At 26.9% G+C, this 22,585-nt stretch overlaps 2 protein-coding genes across 2 annotated transcripts; one reads left to right on the plus strand and one right to left on the minus strand.

The window, feature by feature from the left end:
• The first annotated feature begins 8,537 nt into the window (after positions 1-8,537).
• Positions 8,538-10,162, plus strand: LOC130962106 (60S acidic ribosomal protein P2-2-like). The gene is made up of 4 exons (XM_057888199.1): positions 8,538-8,651; positions 8,833-8,924; positions 9,636-9,874; positions 9,969-10,162. The coding sequence occupies exons 2-4, from the start codon at positions 8,837-8,839 to the stop codon at positions 9,993-9,995; spliced, it is 354 nt and encodes a 117-aa protein (XP_057744182.1). The 5' UTR covers positions 8,538-8,651; positions 8,833-8,836; the 3' UTR covers positions 9,996-10,162.
• A 1,133-nt stretch (positions 10,163-11,295) lies between these two features.
• On the minus strand, positions 11,296-14,498 carry LOC130963635 (monodehydroascorbate reductase-like). Its single transcript, XM_057889741.1, has 11 exons — positions 14,478-14,498; positions 13,982-14,050; positions 13,798-13,869; positions 13,337-13,388; positions 13,181-13,261; positions 12,920-13,038; positions 12,603-12,822; positions 12,389-12,507; positions 12,171-12,296; positions 11,951-12,091; positions 11,296-11,783 (listed from the first exon to the last, which is right to left on the minus strand). The coding sequence occupies exons 1-11, from the start codon at positions 14,496-14,498 to the stop codon at positions 11,460-11,462; spliced, it is 1,344 nt and encodes a 447-aa protein (XP_057745724.1). The 3' UTR covers positions 11,296-11,459.
• Positions 14,499-22,585: the final 8,087 nt, after the last annotated feature.

A 22,585-nucleotide genomic window follows, 5' to 3' on the forward strand; every position in this document is an offset into this window, starting at 1 on the left:
TTATCTGCAGTACTTGTAACCTTCTTGTGCTTGCCTTTGTTTGTTTACTTGTCTGTGAAAATGCATGATGGAGTTGGAGGTAAGGAGGAATGGCAGAATGGGATTTAGATTTAAGGTTAAGTTAAGTTAGGTTTAAATATCCTTAGTAAACCACCTTTTATGGCTTCTATTTAATACTTTAAGCTCTATAATATGAGTGTCGGCGTTCTAGGATTGCCTCTGGCATTCCCAGGACCTTATATATTATGTGTGTGGCACCTTTACCATACTGAGAACCTCCGGTTCTCATTCCATACTATGTTGTTGATTTTCAGATGCAGGTCGAGAGGCATCTCGTTAGGCGTCTGGACTCTTGAAGCGGAGTGGTTACTGGGTTATTTTGTTATCCTATGATGTATATATATGTACTTAGCTTTCTCTCCACATAACTTATTCTTTTTGATCCTCCTAGAGGTGTATGGAGAGGCAGGATTTTGTTTATGTACATTTGGGTTTTGGATATGTATATATATGTATATATGTGTGTATATTCTCCGGCCAGTCTTGACTTCGCAGGCTGAGTTAGGAGCTCGTTATTTTGTATCTTTGACTCTCTGTTCCTATTTTGGGTTACTTGTCACTTGATAGCTGTAGCTTTCTTCGCACGCAAGTTAACTCATTTCTCGAGCGTTGCGCTTTTATATTCGCGATTTTTATTTCCTCTATTCTTCAAGGCTCCTAGCATATTATAATTCTTCTGCTATTAGGTGTACTCATTTTATTTTAGAGGTCGTAATACCACACCACCTCTGTTTTACGACTTAAGCGTAAAGCTTAATGTGGTAGGGTGTTACAGCCGTCGCCGCCGTCGCCGCCGCCGTTTTTCGCTGTCGCCGCCGCCGCTCTTCTTTGCTCGATGGCCGTTGCTCGTCGGATTCTGCTTCTGCTTCCATCATTCTTCTTCTTCTTCTTTCATTCTACTTCTATTATATTTGTTGATTTTTTATTATTGTTGTTTCTGGTTGATTCTGATTCTGATTGATTATATTGTTTCATTGTTATTGTTGTTGTTCTGTTTCTGTTTCTGCTCCTGTTTCTTCTATTTCTACTTGATTTCATTGTTGATTCATTTGTAATTTATTGTTGTTGTTGTTGTCTTGTTGCTGCTTCTATTTGATTAATTGTTGTTGTTGCTTTTGGTTTTGTTTTTACTTGTGCTTCTGTTGGTGCTTCTGCATAATTTTGGGGAAGAAGAGGGGAGGGAGGTGTTTCTGCATAATTTTGGAGAAGAAGGGGAAGAAGAGGAGAGGGAGGAGTATTTTCGTCCGAAGGACGATTTTAAAACAAACTAAAACCTTGGGGACCATTTTGTAACAAAAAAAAAAGTTGAAGACGAAATCGATTTTCAACCTCTACGTTGGAGACTAAAATCAAACTTAACCCTTTTTAAAAAGTTCAAAGAAGATTAGAAGAGTAGAAGATAAGAGAAATTCAAACATTTAGTTTATTTTGTATCATGATTAATTATGAAAAGATTCTCCACATACGTCCATGCATGATGACTTGATGAGTAAATACATAACAAATGTTTTTTTATTATTATTAGGCAGCCATATTTAATTTATTGCCATCAACTATAAACAATTGTTCAATTTTAATTATTGTATCCTTAGTTATCGATCACTTGGGGGTATATAATATGCACTAGTTTCAATTTTAATAATATGACTGCATCCTTGGTTTTTCTAAATTTTTATGTGATGTACTTAGCATTTAAATATACAAATACATCATTACCTTTATACTTGTATATAGTAGATTGAATTATTAAAATTTGAATAATTTTTGTTGAAAATTATTAGAGTTATTTCACAAATAGTAGCACTAAGACAAATACATGACACTAGCTAGTAGCATATTCTCACACCAGGAACTTGACGGTATTATTAATTATATGCTAATCCTCCAAATATGATAGTTGAATTTTAATGTACATCTAATATAATTATTACTAATTAATAATATAAACAACAAAATAATAATAATAATAATAATAATAATAACAACAACAACGTTAGACAAAGACAAAAGTGCACAACTATCACTTTGTCCCAGTTTCAGCAACCATCTTTGAATTTTATGTTTATTTATAATTTACTACTTTTTTTGGGCATAATTATAAGTATCTTACTTTCATGCACCATATATAAATTGTGATGATAACACTATTTTATTATGAAAGGATGTTGACCTAATAATTAAACAAAAACCATCTCAATTAATTATTAAAACCGCCATACTAAATTCTTATGAGCCATAAGATACTATATATATATATATATAATGCATTTTACTATATTTATATTATATATCTATTTTAAAAAATATTATTAAAATTAAAATAATAATTTTTATTATTTAATAATATTTAATAAAATATTATTAAAGTAAATATTATCAAAATATAAAAAAGTATAACTTTAATTATAACAATATATATATAAACAAATAATATCATGTACAACAACAACAATATTTATTTCCAAAGATTATGGTTCAATGATAGAGGACAACTCACTGCCTTTGAAACCAATATTTGGCTGCCCTATTAATACTTTGGTCCGACTTTACTAAACATAACTTACCGTTGGATAAGATTAGATCGGATGGGATATGACCAAAATTTTAATTTGATTCACACTAAAATTATTAGATCTTATCAGATTTAATATCTGCAATTTTTAAGTTTGGATTTGATCCAATTTCCAAATGTATGGATTGGATCGGATATCGAATATATCCGCAAAATACAAAAATATTTTTAAAAATTTATTTTTATTAAAAAAATATATAATTTTTTTAATTTTTTTAAATATATTTATTCTTAAAATAATATTAAATATATTTTTTAAAATAATAAATTAAAATAATATAACATATATAATAATTATTAGTTGAAATAAAATATAAAAAATTATTTATTTATTTATTTTTTATTTTTGGAAATACGCGAATTATATATGGATACCTACACAAAATCTGCAGTCCAATCTATTAGTATGTGGATCGAATCCAATCTGATAACTTTACCAATCGAATTTATATCCACAATTTTTAAACCAAATTTAAATAAACACCACAAATATACAGATCGAATTCGATCCATGAACACCCTACCATAAACACTATATACTTTCTTTCTTTTGTCATACACTAATTGACTGAGAAATAATGTATATTGAATGCGTCCCAACCTTATCCCCCACAGAGTTCCCATTATTTGTTTTCTGTCCATTTTATTGAGACAACTCACCTTTAAAATTTAATTTTAACGAGTATGTCGGTTTGCTAAATATTTGTTTTTATACCATCATCTGGCCTTTTAATCAAGAAATTAGGAATTTAAATTACATTTTGAATATAAAGATCAGAATACCATGTGATCAGTTGTTTGTCCTTAAGTGATAAAAAAATAAAAATCACTATGTATTTGACGATAAATATTTCACATTCCTTAACCTTTTTTCCATAATAATAATAATAAATATCAAGAATCTTTAACATACATATTTAATATTTTAAAAATGTATTAAAATATCATAAATTTAAATTTTTAGTGAAATATTTCTTTGTTAACCAAAACCCTATTTGATCATAGACTATGGTATATGCCACAATTTCTATGTTAATTTAGTGGTATATCACAAGTTACATTAAGTTACACTCAATATTAATATTAAGGAAAATTCCGCTCCCCTCCCCTGTGAGATGTTAAAATGACACTCTCCTCCCCTCTATTTTATAAATGTACATTTCCTTCCCTTCTAACTTTTAAAAAACCTCCTCTTTAATTCATTTTAAACTTTTTGTGTTAACTTTATCAATTTTTAAAAAAAAAATAAATTATTTTTTGAAAAAATATCCATTAACAAAAATTTTATTTTTTATCATTAAATTTTACTTACTAAAATACTTTTTAATAAATTATTTTTTATTGATTGAATTGTATTTTTATTAAAATACTTTTAAAAAAATTAATAATTAAATTATTTTTTTTCTAAGATATCTATCCTTTGATAATTTTTTAATTATTAAATTATGATTTTACCAAAATTTTTATGAACAATTACTTTTATATTTTACTATTAATTTTTTGATATCAATATATATTATTTTAACATTAAATAAAAAAATTTTACTACCGTTAATATATATAATAATTAATATATATTGATATTGAAAAATAATCTTACTAAAACTTTTTATTTAATGTTAAAATAATATATATAGATATCAAAAAATTAATAGTAAAATATAAAAAAATCGTTAACGAAAAGTTTGGTAAAATTATAATTTAATAATTAAAAAATTATTGAAGGATATTTTAGAAAAAAAATAATATAATTATTAAATTTTTAAAATATACAATTTAATTAATAAAAAATAATTTATTAAAAAATATTTTAGTAAAAAAATATAATAATAAAAAATAAAATTTTTGTTAATGGGTATTTTTTTAAAAATTAATTTTTTTTTCTTAAAAAATGGATAAAGTTAACATTAGTTAACACAAAAAATTTAAAATAAATTAAAGAGGAGATTTTTTAAAAGTCAGAAGAGAAGAGAATGTACATTTATAAAATAGAGGGGAGAGAAGTGTCATTTTAATATCTCGTAGGGGAGGGGAGTAGAATTTTCCCTTAATATTAATATACGTACTATAAGGTACACTATACAATGTAACACGTGAATTCCGTGGTTATAGTCAAATTATTTGTGCTGCGTTTTATTCTTACCATTAATTTCTCATTAATTACGTTGCACCTTCTTCGTTAGTTCTTCCTCAATTAAAAGAATAAATAAATAAATAAATAATATTGTAGTAATACTCTAGCATTCTAATAATTTTCTTAAACATCTTTTAAAAAATTATTACAAAAAGAGAAAAGAGATAAAAAGCATCTTTGTAAATATAAATAACATATAAATATTTTTTTCTCAATTTATTTTTTATATAAAAGCATTTTAAATATTTTATAAATATTAAAAATTCGTATATATCATTTCGCTAGAAAGAATTGAACAAGTGGCCACGTGAAATTTATTTATTTCAATGGTTATTTGTTTGGACTTTGGGAGTGTTGTTTACTTTTCAAGTCTTCAATTTCATGATCAAACTAACGTGTAACATTTTTTGGTACACTAAAATTGTTAATTTATTTTTTATTTTTTATAAAAATTATATAAAACTTAAGATTTGATATACTTATTATATAAAAAAATTTAAAATTTTTGTTAATAATAATTTTAATATATATAATAATTAAATCCTTTTTTATTTTCATTTTTGGAATATTATTGTTTTTATTTTCAATCATCCTCATCCATTATATTTTCTGGCCACACATTTGGTCATTAAGAAAGGAGATAGAGTAGGTTTGTTTATTCATAGCTTTCGTTGACCAAGAAAAACAATAATAATGACCGGATTATTAGAGGGAGTAATATAGTAAATTTCTTTTAAATTTTTCCAATTGAGAGCAACCTAAGTCATGTTGTGAATAAAACAAAAAAAATAAAGTATATGTGTCCTTTAATTTTTAGATGTCCGTGTCATTACAGCACATCAAACACAATATTTAATTAAGGCCCCACAATGTTAATTTTAATTTCCAGGAAAAATTATTTATCATACCTACTACTGGATAAGTCCTGTGAATTCTGAGATTTTTTAAAGTAATGATTTGGAATCATAATTCAACTTTTTAAAATTTTTTAATGGATAAAAATTTAAATATATATTTTATTTTTAAAATGTCAAAAAAATAAAACATTTAAAATTTAATTTATTTAAAAATTAATAAGAACATAATTAATTAAAAGAATAATTTAGAATCACTAATTATTTTTCTCTCTTTTTTATAATCAAATTTCTAAAAAATCTGATAAAATTTAAGGTTGTAATTGCTTTTTGAAATTGAGATTGAGGAATATTATATTTAGTGATCAAAGACGAAAATTAAATTTTCAGTCTCAAAATTTAAAATTTTAGTCTTTTAAATATTTCTAAAAAGTATAAATATATGAAACTAAAATTTTTAAAGACAAAAATTAAAATTTTAATAATATTTTTTAAAATATTTTTATTTAATTTTTTAAATTTTAAATTTACTCTTTAATTTTTATATTTATTTTAAATCAAATATAATACTAAAATATAACTTAGTCTATTATTTTTTACATCAAATATAATATAAAAATTTATTTTAATTTCTATCTTTTATTAATCTCTATCTTTTAGTCACTCAGAGTAACAAGATGCGGTTGCAATAAAACAAAAAAGAAAAAATGCTTTTCCAACAAGATAAATAATTCACCAAGTCATATCATATTCAAAACAAAAGCAATTTCGCAAAAATAATGGGGACTCTTCGGTTAGTGATGTGATCAATTGTAACTTAACTGAATTATATTTATGATCAATAATATTAGAAATTTGAATAGTACCATTGCTAATTTAAGATAATTTTTTAGTAATAATGTATATGAATATATAATACAATTTTATTTCTGAAAACATTAATTCAGAAATAATAATGCATTAAAAAATGTTCGATGATCAATGTAGATACATAAATAAAATACATAAATTATGCAAGTTGAGAAATCAGAATATACTCCAAATTCATGAATTTAACAAAGATAGTGTATTAATGTATAATTAATAAAAATGCATAGAAAAATGGGCTTAAGTAAGACAAGGACGTGGCTATAACAGACAAATAAGAGAAAAGAAAGAGCCCTAGAAATTTGAAGACTTCAATTTTTTTTTAAAATATATATTATAATAATGATGTGCATTACATGTTAGATAGTGACCTTAAGCAAAATCATAAACCACTAATGTCTACTATCAAGTATCAGCTTTCAATTCAATTAAATTAGTTTTGTGATCTGAACGTATCTAATAATTCATCACAACATCGTTGGATTACCGTTTTTTCATGCAACTTAATAGTTTAAAGTGCCACAATAATATATATATTAATAAATAAATGTATAAAAAAAATAATTCTTAAATCAATTATTTATATATAATATATTTAAATATAATTATATAAAATAATATATATATAAATACATAATAATTAATTTGATGATTGATTCATAAATATAATATTTTTTAACATATGTATAATTCAATGCTTATTACATTCCTTTCTAAAAATATCTCAGCTTCTTAATCATAAAATTTTTATCCTAATTTATATACTAAAAATATTAAATATACACAAAATGACAAAAATCAATCATTATATATTTATATATAAATATATATATGTAATTTAATTCATTTTAATGTATAATTTATTTTTCAGTACAAATTTTAATATATCTCTAATTTGGTTGTAAAAAGAATCAGTATTTTCTCATTTGCAATTATGTACTAACTACTAAGTAAGTTAGGTAGTAAATTTCAAAAGTAACTCCGGATTCATTTCATATTATTATATATTTTATTATTTCAAACTATTTCATTAACACAAATATTTTTTTAATTATTTTTTACAGTATTCTTCGATCTGACAACATGCTAATAACTAATTATTCACAAATGTGAGTTTCATTAGAAATTTAATAGATTTGTTGCATTAATTAATTAATTAATTAGTTAACCAATTGTAGTGCCATTCCTAGTTTTGTTCTAAATATAAGAAGGGAGATAGGTCAAAATCAGAGTTGTTGCAATGAATTAATTAATTAATTAGTGCAACTTGCAAGAGTAGTAAACCTAAACCAGTAATAATAAGTCAACATACCAAAGGACTTAAACTTTATTGGGTAATATATTTAGATATAAACTTAAACAAGACAAGCTTATTATTATTATTATTCCGTACAAGGACATTAGATATATATTTATTAAAATATCAACACTCGTGTTTTGAATTTTGAGTATTTGACATGGCCAACACACTAGTCGTGTGAATGTGTAAATTATCAAAAACATTAGTAAATTAGTGATAGATTTGGAGATTAATCACTTGTTAGTAACATTTTAATACCAATATAAAAGGGTGCATGTGATCACTTGTATACTTTTTTACCATGTAAAAATTCATCATAATTATTAGAAAATAAAGAAAAAAAATTAAGAAAATGAAAAACCTTAATAAAATGGTATAAAAGGCAGTATTAGTTAGCAAGTAATTGGTTTCATTCTAACTATATTTATTAACTAATATACTAATATTAGATTTTAATATTTTATTCCTAATTAAAATACCAACTCAAAATTTATGGTTTAGAAACCAACGTAATATCTATTATTTTAAGTTTTTAACTAATCTTAATTGGTTACTAATTAGTAATTATATACATCTCTTTTTTTTTTTATATCTAAGAATTATCCCTAGGATTTGAAGGAGGCCCATTCAGAATACAAGAGATGTCATATATGGGCCCAGACTTGGTCAAATTGGCCCAATAAGAAGCCCATGGATAACTTCTAAATTCATTTTTAATTTTCTTTTCTGTTCCTAATAAAACGAACCCTAGTGCAACTACCAAAACCTATTGCTACGTAGAGTGACGTAAGAGAAACTGGAACAGAATCTGTGTTACATTGAGTTTCAAGTTTGAACTCGCCATTAGAATCTTCGCCATCGCAGGTTCTTATTCTTCTTTTCCCTTCTCCGTAGTTAATTTTGGCCATTGCTGAAATGTTGTTACAATAAATAAATTAAATAGAAGTTGTATAGTAGTTATAGTGTTTGAGCTAGGTAATGTTATATCATTGTTGTTAACGATTTTTTGATTAATTTAATTTGATGTGGGATTTTTTACTGACAGGAAAATGAAGGTGATCGCTGCATATTTGCTTGCTGTTCTTGGAGGCAACAAAAACCCTTCTGCTAAAGACATCAAGGGCATCCTTGGCTCTGGTTCCATTCTCCTATCTCTATCACTATAAATTCATAATATTACTTCCATTAAAAAAAAAATTATCCCTATTGTTAAAGTTTTTTCATTTCAATGGATTGATTACAATATAAGCTGTTGTGTGGTTTCATTTCATTTGATTCATGTAGCTTACTTTGTGATATGCATTGTTGTTGTTTAATGGTTTAATTACTCTGTTTCCTATAATTTTTTTAAAATTTTCAATTAGGTCTATATTTTTTTTAGGGTCTCTATACTATATCAGATTTTATAACTAAATCTCTACGAAATATTCTGTTAAACTATACAAAATATTCAGTCAAGTATTAAGGATATTAGGGATATTCGTTTTGCAGGTACTTAGTTACAAAATCTGATATGGTTAATTAATGTTAAATGTTTAATGGAATATGCATTGTTGTTGTTTAATTAATGTTAATAGTTATTGCATGCAATATGGGGTGAAATAGTAGTCAATTGTCATTAAAAAAAATAATTTGTAACTTGAATTTAATTTACATGCAGGATTTAACTACTTTTACATAAATATATGATCATATATTATCATGTCATCAAAATTTAACTTTCATTTTCATAATTTGTAACTTGAATTTAATTTACATGCAGGATTAACTACTTTTATATAAATATATGCATATATTATCATGTCATCAAAATTTAACTTTCATTTTCATAATTTTGGTAATATGCAGTTGGAGCAGAAGCAGAGGATAATATGATTGAACTGTTGATGTCTCAGCTGAAAGGGAAGGATATAACTGAGGTTATTGCTGCCGGCAGGGAACAGTTAGCCTCTGTGCCTTCCGGTGGTGGTGGTGGTGTCGCTGTTGCCGCTGCTCCTGCCGGAGGAGGAGGTGCTGCTGCTGCTGCTCCGGCAGCTGCTCCAGCTAAGAAAGAAGAAAAGGTGGAGGAAAAAGAGGAATCCGATGATGTAAGTTTCTAGTTTCCAACAACTACATCTCTGTTGTTTCATTTTATATTATAGTCTCTGATCCTTCATCTTAATTTCTTTTTTAATAATGCAGGATATGGGTTTCAGTCTCTTCGATTAATGGCATTTTTCCAGAACATACTCTCAATTTACTCTAGAGCTGCTGCTTAGTTTATCATAATTCTATTCTAAATAAGTAATGTAGATTGTAGTGCCTATTAATTCCAATCTTGTCTTAATTTAGTTTCTTCATGCTATGGAATTACGTTTTGATCATTGAGAAAGGAATTTATTGGTTATTACCTTTCTTACTATAGAGTATAGACATGTCTTGTGTGTTTTTGGGTAGAAGAGACAAAAAAAAAAGTAAAAAGAAAACGAAAACGATGCTCCTTGACCATGTTAAAAAGCAATAAGAACCTGAGATGGTACTAACTAATAAGGATTAATTATTATGTCGATTCCTATAATTTTACTGAATTTTTAATTTAAGCTTTTACATTTTTTTTTTTGATTAAGACTATATCATATTAAAATTAATAGAATATTCTGTTAAACAAAATGAATATGTTTAACATTTGATTGAATATTTTATATAGTTTAACAAAATATTATATTAATTTTAACATTTTTGTCATGATAAAAATTTAATTACAAAATTTAATACAATATATAACAACCTAATTAAAAATTCGGTGAAATTATAATAATTAAACCAACTAATAATTCAGGGGAATATTTCACATGTTGATGCCCTTTGATACCTAGTTTTAAACATAGGAACCAAAATCCCCATGCAAACATTCTCAAGAATGGCCCCACAATCAGCAAACAGCAAACAACAACAACAACAAAGCCTTGTCCCACTAAGTGGGGTCGGCTACATGAATCAAACCACGTCATTGTGCTCTGTCATGTATCATGTCTACAGAGAGACCGTTTACATGTAGATCTCGTTTGACCACCTCACGGATGGTCTTCTTAGGTCTTCCTCTGCCTTTCGCTCTTTGTCCATCTTCCATCTCATCCACCCTCCTGACTGGATGTTCTATCGGTCTTCTTCCCACATGTCCAAACCACTTGAGACGCGATTCAACCATCTTTTCCACAATGGGTGCTACTCCAACTCTCTCCCTTATATCTTCATTCCTTATTTTATCCAATCGCGTATGACCACTCATCCATCTCAACATCTTCATCTCTGCCACACTCAGCTTATGTTCGTGCTCCCCTTTAGCCGCCCAACACTCCGTACCATACAGCATAGCCGGTCTTATAGCGGTGCGATAGAATTTACCTTTAAGTTTACAATCAGCAAACAGCATGTTCTTAAAAGTTAAAACAAAATTCGTTTTCAGTTTTGTTTTAGAGGGGATAATTCTAACATAGATGTATATATCAAGTACTGTAAACATAAATAATAACACAGAAATAAGGGATATCCATTGCAATCTCATAAGAAATCAAATAAAACATAAAAAGGTTCCTCTATGACACAATCGCATAAACCCAAAGTAAAATGAAGTCAGTACAGAAATTTATTCTATGCAATCACCCTTGAGTTGTATCATTCTAAACAAAAGCTCTATATTTTACTAGCAAAGGAAAGACCTTCACTCGCAAGTTGGTCCACATCCTGAACTGGAGGTTGCACCCTTGCTACTTTGGCAATAGCCTGGTTCTCCTCAGGGGTTCCACTCTCCAAAAAGGCGCCGACGACTTTCCCATCTTTAATCCAGTATGACCCAAACTTCGGCTTAGATGACTCCGGGCTGCTGTCTCCAAATAGCACGGTGTCACCTACGTTGTCACCGTAGAACTGCCAAGACAGTTCAAACGAGCGCGAATAGAAGTATGGAAGGTAATCATACTCCTCAACTGTTTTCCCTTCTTCGGCAGCTTTGATGGCCTACATCAAACATGTTACTCAAAATGAGACAGTGTAGGCAAGAATAGTTCATGAAAAAAATAAATGTCCATTTGGGTACTGATCTACTGAGTAGCTTTGGAAACCAACACATGTTTTCAAAACTGAATGCCATAGTGATCAAACATTTTTTAGAAGTTTTTTCTCACCTTTGCAGCTTGTTCAGCTGATTTGCGAGAATGATCGACATGTTCAACTCTTCTCAACTCATTATATAATTTTAAGGGAAAAGTAGCAACATCACCAACGGCGTATACATTAGGAACACTGGTCTTGAAGGAAGCATCCGTCTGCAGCGGCAACAAAAGACATTATCACCAACAATGAAAGATTCAATATCAATTAAGAAATGGATATGGTATGACTAACCTTGATTCCACCCTTCTCTTCTTCAACCTGTCCTTTGAATAAGGCTGTTTGTGGCCTCCCTCCAACACCAACAACAACGATATCAGCTTCCAGGACCCTGCCATCCTTTAGTTTGACTTCTTTCACCTGAATGGTGGATTGAAAGAATGTCAAGCTTGATTTGAAATTTAAAAGGAAATCCCATCAGTAGCATATTGAGATTAAGAGTTCAATCATACCTCTCCGTCAGAATTTGCAGTGAATCCAACGGCAACCGTTCCTTTAATAATATTGACCCCTTTTTTCGCATAGTATCCCTCGTAGAAAGCAGCTATGCCAGATGTAAAAAGTCTTGGCACTGCAACATCAGATTATAATGCACTTCTTTAAAAACATATAAAGAAGGATAAAACGGTATGGTGTGAAAAGAACAAGTTATAACTATCTACTTACTACACCAAGGCTCTGGGTAGACCATGGTAACATCAAGATTGTTGAGTCTCAACACTGCACTAAGCTCCAGACCAATGTATCCACCTCCAACAACCACAGCTTTGCCGTTCTTCTTTGCTTTAATTGCTTCGTATAGTTTATCAGCATCATCAACTTCCCTCAAGTAAAAGATGTTTTTGGCATCAGCTCCTTCAACACCAAAATCACTCAACCTTATCACCTGCAACAAATACAAAGTATTAGCAAGACGAAAAACAAAAAATGAAGAAATGAGTATAATGCAATACATATCCTCTAATATCCTCAAGGATTCTTACAGTTGAGCCGGTTGCAATCAACAAAATCTGGTAACTGAACGTTTCTCCTCCTGCACTTGTCAGAGATTTTGCAGCAAGGTCTGCTTTCACTATTTCTGTGCTAAGAATCAACTCTATACCTGCAATCAAACATTTAAATTTGCATTTGGAAAATCATTGTTAAGGACCATTTTTCTAGTTTACTCTTGTTTTCACTTAGCATGAGAGCCTAGCTATCCTTAAAATATTCAATAATTGTGCTGAACCAAACGTAACAATCACCTTTCTCATTGTACCACTCAGGAAGCAATCTTTCTCCTCCACTTCCAACACAAACATGGAAACCAGGAAGTCTAGCAGGGGCTGCAAAATCCAATTGTCACATCAAGATAATTATAGCATATCAGGCAAAGAGGGAGAGAGAATATCACAACTTACACTCAGGAAAAAGGTAAGCCTTGCTTAGTGCAGGACGTTCATAAGGTGCTACCTACAGAAAATACAAAAAGAAAAACAAGGGAACATGTATTAAGACAAAATGTATAGAAAGCACTTAAGGAAGGATATACTAGAAAATAATATGTATATTGCTTCCTTCACCATTTGTCATAATTCAAAAGAAAAATTGCACCTTCTAGTAAATTTGTTTTGTAAGTTAAAAGGAAAATCATTTCTATTAGAACATATAAAACCACAAGGAATAAGTAATATTTAACTCCTGACTTAGAGGTCCATGATGTATCAATTTACAAAATGTATAACAAGAAAAGAAATATATATGTATATATTCCACAAACATTTCATCCATCTAAAAAAGAGAAGGAATCGCAAATGAGAAAACCACACTATTCTAAACATCGATGTATGAGATGCAATGTGCAGTTGAAAACATAAGATACCGCTTCTTTGGATATGATTGCCAGCTCCCCAGGCTTAAGTCCCTGTTTAGCAAATTCCCTTGCTGCATAACCCTGAAATTACGAAATGATATCAACTCCACAATCCGAAAACAGAAAATAAAACGGAATTCAAGTGAAAATAAATTATATAGCGCTTTTTTCTTTTTCTCTTTTTGAGTTTTACCAAATTTCTCAGGGGAAAGTAGTGAAATAATAGTGCTGAACTACTCGCACTAAGTTTTGATAGCCATGCCTAAATTTCGAGCTGATGCAGCTAACAATTCCATAACAAAATTGTCTCACTTAGTAGATTAAAACAGACAGACATAAGAAGAATCTTTTTCAGAAAAAAGATCCACACTAATTTCAAAAGTTTCATCGCATCACATCATATCACATCTCATCCAATCTCAACAGTTCTAATGAGAAAAAATATCTAATAAAGCATAAAGTGAATTCACTACTTCGCTATATCCGTAATCACTAAGCACTGCATATAGATATTAAGTCTAGAATCTTCTTCTTCCGATTCAAATCAGTAAAAGTGTAAAACTCAGATTCAAGTTCAAATTACACAGATCAGCTAAAATTCCAACACGAGTCGACAACTACAATTAAGAAGCAATAATAGTAGATTGAAGAAATGGAACTTACAGCAGCACACCTCCACCGAGGATAACGTACTTGAAGGTCTTCGCCATTGTGGATCGCTACAGTTTCAGATTTTCTGTTCGTTTTTTTCTTTCTTTCTTTTTCGCCTTCTCAGCGATGATAAGCGGAAATGTGATTGGTCATTCGTATTATATATTGGGTTCTGAGGAGGGTAGTTTGGGAATTCACAGAGTGTGAAAGGAATCGAGCTGACGTGGCACCATTCGTTGGCCGTTGGTATTAACCACCACGGGGAACCGCAGGGGAGGCCTTCACCGTGGCACTATCCAATTCAATAAATAAATAAATAAATAAAATAAATTTAATTCTCTATTCATATAGAATCATTTCCTTTTCATATTGGTCTAGAATTTTTGGGGAAATTAGATATAATTTTATAATTATTTTAAATAATGAATATCAAAAGTTATTAATAGCAATGAATAAGCTAGTGCAGGGAACAGCTTTCCGCATGTCATAACGTCCAGGTTCATTCACTCACACTAAAACAAATATTATTAACAATAAAAAAAAAAAGAGAGAGAGAGAGAAAGAAAGCTGGTTTATGAATGGGTCCATTTATTATTGTCATTTTGTTCTGTAAGCTGCATTAATATTTTGATTTAACATGGTGACTTGGTTATATAAGTAACTTTGTATCCTCATTGTATTCTATTGAGCCATGTTAAATGGAGAGTGGTCAAGGGCAGGGACGGACATAAAGGGCGGCGAGTGGCGGCCTCAGCCCCCCAACTTTTTTTAATAGTAATAAGTTATTATATATAATTTAATTTTTTTAAAAAAATTATTTATTATTTTGTCTAGTATAAATAAGAGTTCAGTCTAATTTAAATATTAATAATTTTTAATATCTACAAAGTAAGTAACAATATTAAAGAAATCTGAAAAAGATATTATTACTAATATTTTTTAATTAAATAAAAAATTTTAAATCTCATAAAGTGAATTCTTTTTCTTCTTGTGGCCGTCTTTTTTTATTCATTTGATATTAATTTTCTCTGTTTCAACGACTACAATTAAGAGATATTTTTCAACTATGAATATTGTGAAAAATAACTTAGAAACAAATAAAAGATGAATTTCTTACTAATTATTTTTTAGTTATATTGAAAAGAAAATTACTGAAAAATTTGACACAAATTCTATTATTGGTGAATTTTATGATACGAAGATTCGTTAATAAAAAGTATACACATATTTTTTTTATTTTAAAATATATTTTCTGTCGGTATATTTTTATAATAAATTTTATATTATATAATTTTTTTACATAATTTTTAATATTATATGTATTTTTGGCCCCCCATAATATCATTTTTGGATCCGTCCCTGGTCAAGGGAATGTGTATTAGACTGAAACTTCTACAAGGTCAGAAAAGTTGACTTTCTTGACGTCATCCGTGATCACAATGCTTTCTTCTCCTCCTTTTAATAATATTCAATCATTTTTATTTGATAGAAGCAAACTTTCAATTAAAAAAATAGTCTGCAGTTGCATATTACAGAAAAATATTAGATCTGAAATTAAACAAAAAAAATAGATAAATTTTATATTGTATTATTATTTAAAAAGAGGCACAAAATTCAATTACAAAAATTCTTATAAAAAAAAAAAACAAAAATTTGTTATAATCTCTTTTGTTTTCAAATGTTTACGGTAAATACTACAGTATAAAAATTTATCTTCTCTTTATTTTAAAATTGGTCTAAATATTTTTTAAAATGGTAAATATTTTTATAAATAAAAGGTCATCATTTTATCTTCATCTCGAACTTGTGAAAATATCACTAAACACCCATAGAGAAGCCAATACACCACATATGGAGAGAAAAATATCACAAAAGAGTTGTTTAATTTAGACCTGGATCTCAGATCTAAATCTCTAGAGACAAAAACAACAAAAGAACAAACAAAAAATAATAACAAAAAGAGTAGGGATGCCAAGAAAAAAAAGAGAAGGGTGATAGAAAGAGAAGAGTAGTGATGTTTCAATCATTATACATAAAAAAATGAGTAACTAATTAATCATCATATAAAAAACATATATTTGATATTTCATGCAAAATTTTATTATATTATTATAATAAAATTGATTATTAGTATGTTCTTGGTTTTATTATTTTATTATATATGATAAGTTTGATTGTTTTAGTAAAAATATATAAATTAATATGTGTACTATTTTTGACAAATATTTGGGGTTTTTTTTTGGGTTAAATATACTATTCATGTCAACCTTTTTTAATTTCAGTTTTTGGGCCCTTTTTGGAAATTGGGCCCCTTTCAATAGTTAAGATAGTCATTCGCCGGATTTTTGGAACAAGAATCTTATTGGGCCAGAATCAGGCTATCGAGTCCACAAAGACGTAATCTGTTTCAATTTAACCAAAAACTCATCACCGAAAAAAAACCAAAAACTCAAGCGCATAAAATTATTTCCAAAAATATCAACTTAAAAATTTATGAATAAACCAAAAAAAATTATGAATCAAAGATGTGGCTAGTTGCCATAAAGAACAAAAATCAATTGATTAATTGATTACCGGCCAAAAAATTAATAATAAAAAAACTCATGATTCATTTCATGTCTCTTCATCGGATACAATATGTCAATTCAACACACAATGTACACTAATGTCTAATCTAAACGAACCATGGAAAAAGAATATGATTAGATTGAAGAACTAATCCATCTTACTCCATAACAGTTTTTTAACTGTTTCTCTTTTGATTTTTCTGAACAGGAGAAATAAAGCAGGAAAAGTTTAAGAATAAACGAAAGTACTCCAATGATACTAAAAAGTAAAAACATACTAATTAAAAACCTTATCATTTCATATATTCTTGGTAGCAGTCTCTTGCCTCTTCTCAATATATCTTTTTTGATAAAATAGATTTTTTTTAGACAATGAAAAATAATACTAAACTAAAATAAATTAGTACAATCTAATCAATAAAATAGAGACATTAATCAATTTGGATTATTGTAGTGGTTAACTGATTCGCTTGCTTAAATAAATGTTGAATTTTATCTTGTGTATGTAACAATTTATTAGCAACTTTATTTAAACTCCTTAAACGGAGATACCGTGAAAAACTAAAATAAAAAACCAACTTTTTTTAAGCAACTTCATTTAACTTCCATAAGTTTCTTGATAAATTAGATTGTATTATGCAGAATTCGACTAATTTGGCTTAAAGTTTATAAACAATTAATAATAATTTTTCGGATAAATTATATTTTTTATCCTTAATATTTGTATTTTTTTAATTAAATACTCCTAACATTTAATTTCATTCAATTTTGTCTCTAGCCTTTTCGATTGATTCAATTTTATCCTTAACATTTTCGATTATTTCAAAATTATTCCAAATATTTTCAATTTTGTTCTTAATATTTTAGATTGAATTAACATTCAGAGGAATTAAATACAATTAAATATTAAGAATATTTTTAAAGAAAATTACAAATATTAAGAGCAAAAAGTATACTTTATTCTAATTATTTTTCTATTTTAAAAAATTTAAATTTAAGATCATAGAAAAAAAAAGCGTCTTAAGTTTATATCTTGTTAAAATTTTAAATATTTTTATTTTTAATTTCAGTAGACTACCTATATATAAATCATATTATTAAGAATCTGACTAAGTTTATCCGACTTATTAATAGAAGTTTTATAAAAAAAATTAGAGTTTCCTGGTGATAATTTTTCTCATTTTTAAAATCCAAACCTAAAATATTTGATTAAGAAAACAAAATACTTATTAATTACCACATTGATATTTTTTTTAGTTAGTTAAAAAAAAAAGAGTGAACGGAAGTTTACAAGTGCAAACTACATAATAACCGCCGCAAATATTGAAAGTATATGTAAGATTAATTATTGACTTTGTCGGTGGCTCCATCCTCCATGGCATGCATTCCATGCTTAGGCATCACTCGAAAGAATGGTAGCTTTCTTAAACTAAACACCAAAATTGTTGTCCACACTTGTCTTCACCTTATTTTTGTTTTGTGTTACTATCTTCTTTTTTTTAAGAGATTCATTAATTGTTTATAAATCAAGGTTATTGATATACTCATATCTAACATTATTATTCTCTTAGTGTGACAGACGCCATTTTTTTTAAGAAAAGAAATCCACTCATTATTCTTTCATCATTAAACAATGTTTCATATGATATCTATGTATATGTACATCCAATATTTGGAGGACATTTAATTTTCTTTCATTAGAATATGTGTTTGGCTTCTTTAATTTATACTACACATACATACACACGCTTCATCATCATAACTTTATTAATTATGTTGGAATCATATCAAATTTCTGGTGCTCAAAGTAAATTATATATAATTTTAGAAAGAGTAACATCATTTGTGATAAAGGTTGACTTGCCATTATTTTCATCCTTTCTGAAAATGTGAATAGTAAAAAAATATTAGGTTTAATTATTTTGTTGGTTTTTATTTTTTTTAATTATATTTTAAATTTTATAATTAAGTTTTTTTATATAAAAAACGTTAAAATTAATACAATATTTTTTAAAAATATATGCGATTAAATATATAGTTAGATTTTTAATTATCAATATCTTCAATTCGTAAAAAAATATTCAGTTAATTCTAACATTTTTTACAATAAAAAATATCTAATTATAAAACTAAAAGTAGAGTAGGAACCCAATTGAAAAAAAAAGTATAAGGACTTAAATATGAATTTAGTAAATTTATAGGGATCAACAGAATAATTTGAGAGTTAATTTTTTTGGCTAATATCAATTAATTTTTAAAAAATTTAATTTTACATTTTAAATCCTAATCCTAAACTTTAAAAAAAAAAAGATTAAAAATAATTTTATAATAAAAATGGCTAATATATATTACCTATTAAAAGGTATTTTCCTATACTAATTCTAACTATTAGAGGATATAATAATGTAAAACAAAATAATTGTCCTATGATCAATGACATAACAATATTTCATATAAAATTATAAATAAAATTAAAAAATATCACCCAATTCTTATATAGAAGATAATTCACTTAAATGTTCTATATATATAGATATATATATAGAATGGCCTAACTAAAATCATAATAATTATGTTTGGCAGCATAATTTATGTTTGTGTGACAATGAATGAGACATGCACTCATAGATGTAGAATGGAGGACCACAAACCCTAGTTACATTTTCAATTGGGTCAGATATGTGGTCACACTGTGACCAGGAGAACTAAAAGCTTCATAGCTAAAAAGAGTGGCAAATGGTCATAAAGTTAGGCATAGTTGCTTTCCAAAGTTGAACAAGTTATAGTCCTTGTTTTTTTTTTGGAGGGGGTTGAAGAAGCATATATATATATGGTTGCTTTCTAATTTCTAAGTCTTTGTACCTTCTTCTTTCCTTGGCTTTAAAGAGAAGCCCCCCATACACATCCTTTTCCAAAAAAGTTAGGTTCACACCCATGTGAACTTGCATAGTTGCATTGTGGACATCCTTTACTAGAAATCCATGATGTTTTTTTTTTTATATATATTAGGTTGTTTGAGTTGATTTGATTTCACCATTCTTCATTCTCACTTTTTTTACATTGGTTAGTTGATCCCTTTTTGTTCAAATGAATTTGTCTCATTTGATTATTATTATCTCCCTAATAATCATTAAGATTTTATTCAATTTATGATGGTCTAAAATTGTTCATGTCAATCAATATGTAAATAAGTGTAAACTAAATTGATAAATTGTACATTGAGTTATTTTAATGTATTTTAATTTGGTTTCTAGTGTGACATACTAGATGCTCATTGAATTTCAAAGTTGTATTTAGTTTTGAGAATATATAAGATAAGACACAGTGAATAAGATATAAATGATAGAGATATAAAAATTAGTGTTTTTGTATTTTGTTTGGTGATAAATTAGAATAAATTATAAAAACATAATTTATTCTCTTTTTTTTTTCATTCAAAAAATTTGAAAAAAATATAATAATACAAAATATAATTATAAAAAATTAACAAAAATAATAAAAAATAAAATAAAATATATTTTATGTATTATTTTTGTTTATTTTTTTATAAACATAAAATACACTAATTTAATATTTTTAAACATAATATTTTTATTTATATCTTATTTATTAAATATAATTTTGTATCTTTATATCTTTATTTCAAAATTTTGTATTTATAAATAAATGCAGTCTCACCAACTTAAAAAGAAATTCATAAAAAAAGTTAATCAGACTAGTTAGTATGTTAAATGGAATAAGTATTATATATAACAAAAGATATAAGCATAAGTTTAGTATGGCCGACATGAAAATGTTTCGATTGATAAGTAATTATATATGTTAATTGATCGAATAAGAAATAATAAGATGAAAGAAAAAGGATAAATGACGTTTATATATTGCTAAAAAGATTTTGATGAGATTGTGCTAAGTACTAGTGATTGACAAATCAAGAGAAAATCAGAAGAACATTATTTGGTGAAGAGGGTAAATCACACAGGAGATATATATAGTCCAATAATTAGATATAAGAGAAAACTTAAGAAGATTCTAAATGATTCGACAAGGAAAAATCTAGGCGTAAATGACCTAACTTCCAACATGATTGGGATGGTGGAATGAGATATTTTATTCGACAACTATATTAAGTGGATATTAAAATATATATTAAAATAAAATAATATAAAATATTGTTTTTATTCTTAATGTTTAGGATAAGTTTTAAAGTTGTTCTTAACATTTTAATCGTCATATTTAAGTCTTTAATATTTTAAAATTGACTTAATATTGTTCAGTTGTTAGAGATCCGTTAACAGAATTAACAGCGGGACAAAATTTAGATGATTTTAAAACGTCAGAGACATATATAAGACGAAAATGTTGGAGACAAAAACGATACATAAAAATAGATTTTAGTTTTATTCTTCAATAATATCAATTTTTTACTGTATATACTATTCAATTATTTTTTAATTATATATAAGTAAATTACACTTAATCACGTTACTTTTATTCTAAATAAATTTATTTTTTTATAATTTTACATTTAAAGTTATAAGTTAATATAAAAATATAAAAAAAATTATTTAGAATGAAAGTAGTGTGATTAAATGTAATTTACTTATATGTGATTAAAAAATAATTAAATATTATATACAGTAAAAAATTAAAACTTATTTTTATGCATTGTTTTTGTCCCTAACGTTTTCGTTCTATTTAAGTCTTTAATGTTTTAAAATTGTCTCAATTTTGTCCTACCGTCAATTCTGTTAACGGATTTCTAACGACAGGATAACATTGAGCCAATTTTGAAACGTCAGGGACTTAAATAAAACGATTAAAATGTTAGAAACAATTTTAAAACTTACTCCAAATATTAGAGACAAAAATAATACTTTACTCAATAAAATAAAATTATACATAATATTATATAAAAATATATAATAATTAATTTAGCGATTGATTTTTTAGCGTATACATAATATTTATGTTTATTCATATATCATCGTATGCTTTAGGATAGATGATATGCGTAGTCACATCTACTTTTTATGTTTAATTTCTTAATTATTTAATATAAATTCAAATCTAAAAAAAAGAATTAATGTACTTTAAAGCTATACAATATTAATTAAAAATCTTGATATTTTTACTTTATTTACTAATTAATAACAAATAATGGGTAGCTAGCTAGCTCGGTTGAGAAGTTGATACAGAGGATCTAACTTATTTAATAAAATATTAAGTTTACTTTAGAAAGGAAAAGGCTTAGTCAAACTCTTACAAAGACAAACAAGAAAAAATTTTCATTCAATAAATTGGCGACGGAAAAACTGCCACTATATATTAAAGGTTCACCAATATTCATTTACTATTTTGAATTTTGACCACCTACATGTGCCAACTTCTTTAATCTTTATTTCTCAAATATTGTACATGTAACATGTAAAGTTAAATTAAATAAGAATTCTCTATCGTTTAGTAGAAATTATATACAAAATTAAAAGTTGTACTATTAATTAAGTTTTAGAATTTGTTAAAAAGAATTAAGATATCAGAACTTTACTCTCTATAAGTTGGTTAGTAATGTGACCTTT

The sequence above is a fragment of the Arachis stenosperma genome, chromosome 2 (assembly GCF_014773155.1).
Source record: "Arachis stenosperma cultivar V10309 chromosome 2, arast.V10309.gnm1.PFL2, whole genome shotgun sequence".
NCBI lineage: Eukaryota > Viridiplantae > Streptophyta > Magnoliopsida > Fabales > Fabaceae > Arachis > Arachis stenosperma.

What these genes read in the sequence shown, in the direction of transcription:
- LOC130962106 (XM_057888199.1), top strand. Translation starts at nt 8,837, where the DNA reads ATGAAGGTGATCGCTGCATATTTGCTTGCTGTTCTTGGAGGCAACAAA. An exon ending in CAAGGGCATCCTTGGCTCTG is followed by an intron (nt 8,925 to 9,635) that starts GTTCCATTCTCC and finishes GGTAATATGCAG; the next exon opens with TTGGAGCAGAAGCAGAGGAT. An exon ending in AAAAAGAGGAATCCGATGAT is followed by an intron (nt 9,875 to 9,968) that starts GTAAGTTTCTAG and finishes TTAATAATGCAG; the next exon opens with GATATGGGTTTCAGTCTCTT.
- LOC130963635 (XM_057889741.1), bottom strand. Translation starts at nt 14,498, where the DNA reads ATGGCGAAGACCTTCAAGTAC. An exon ending in TGGCGAAGACCTTCAAGTAC is followed by an intron (nt 14,051 to 14,477) that starts GTTATCCTCGGT and finishes CTCGAAATTTAG; the next exon opens with GCATGGCTATCAAAACTTAG. An exon ending in TGATTGCAACCGGCTCAACT is followed by an intron (nt 12,823 to 12,919) that starts GTAAGAATCCTT and finishes TATTTGTTGCAG; the next exon opens with GTGATAAGGTTGAGTGATTT.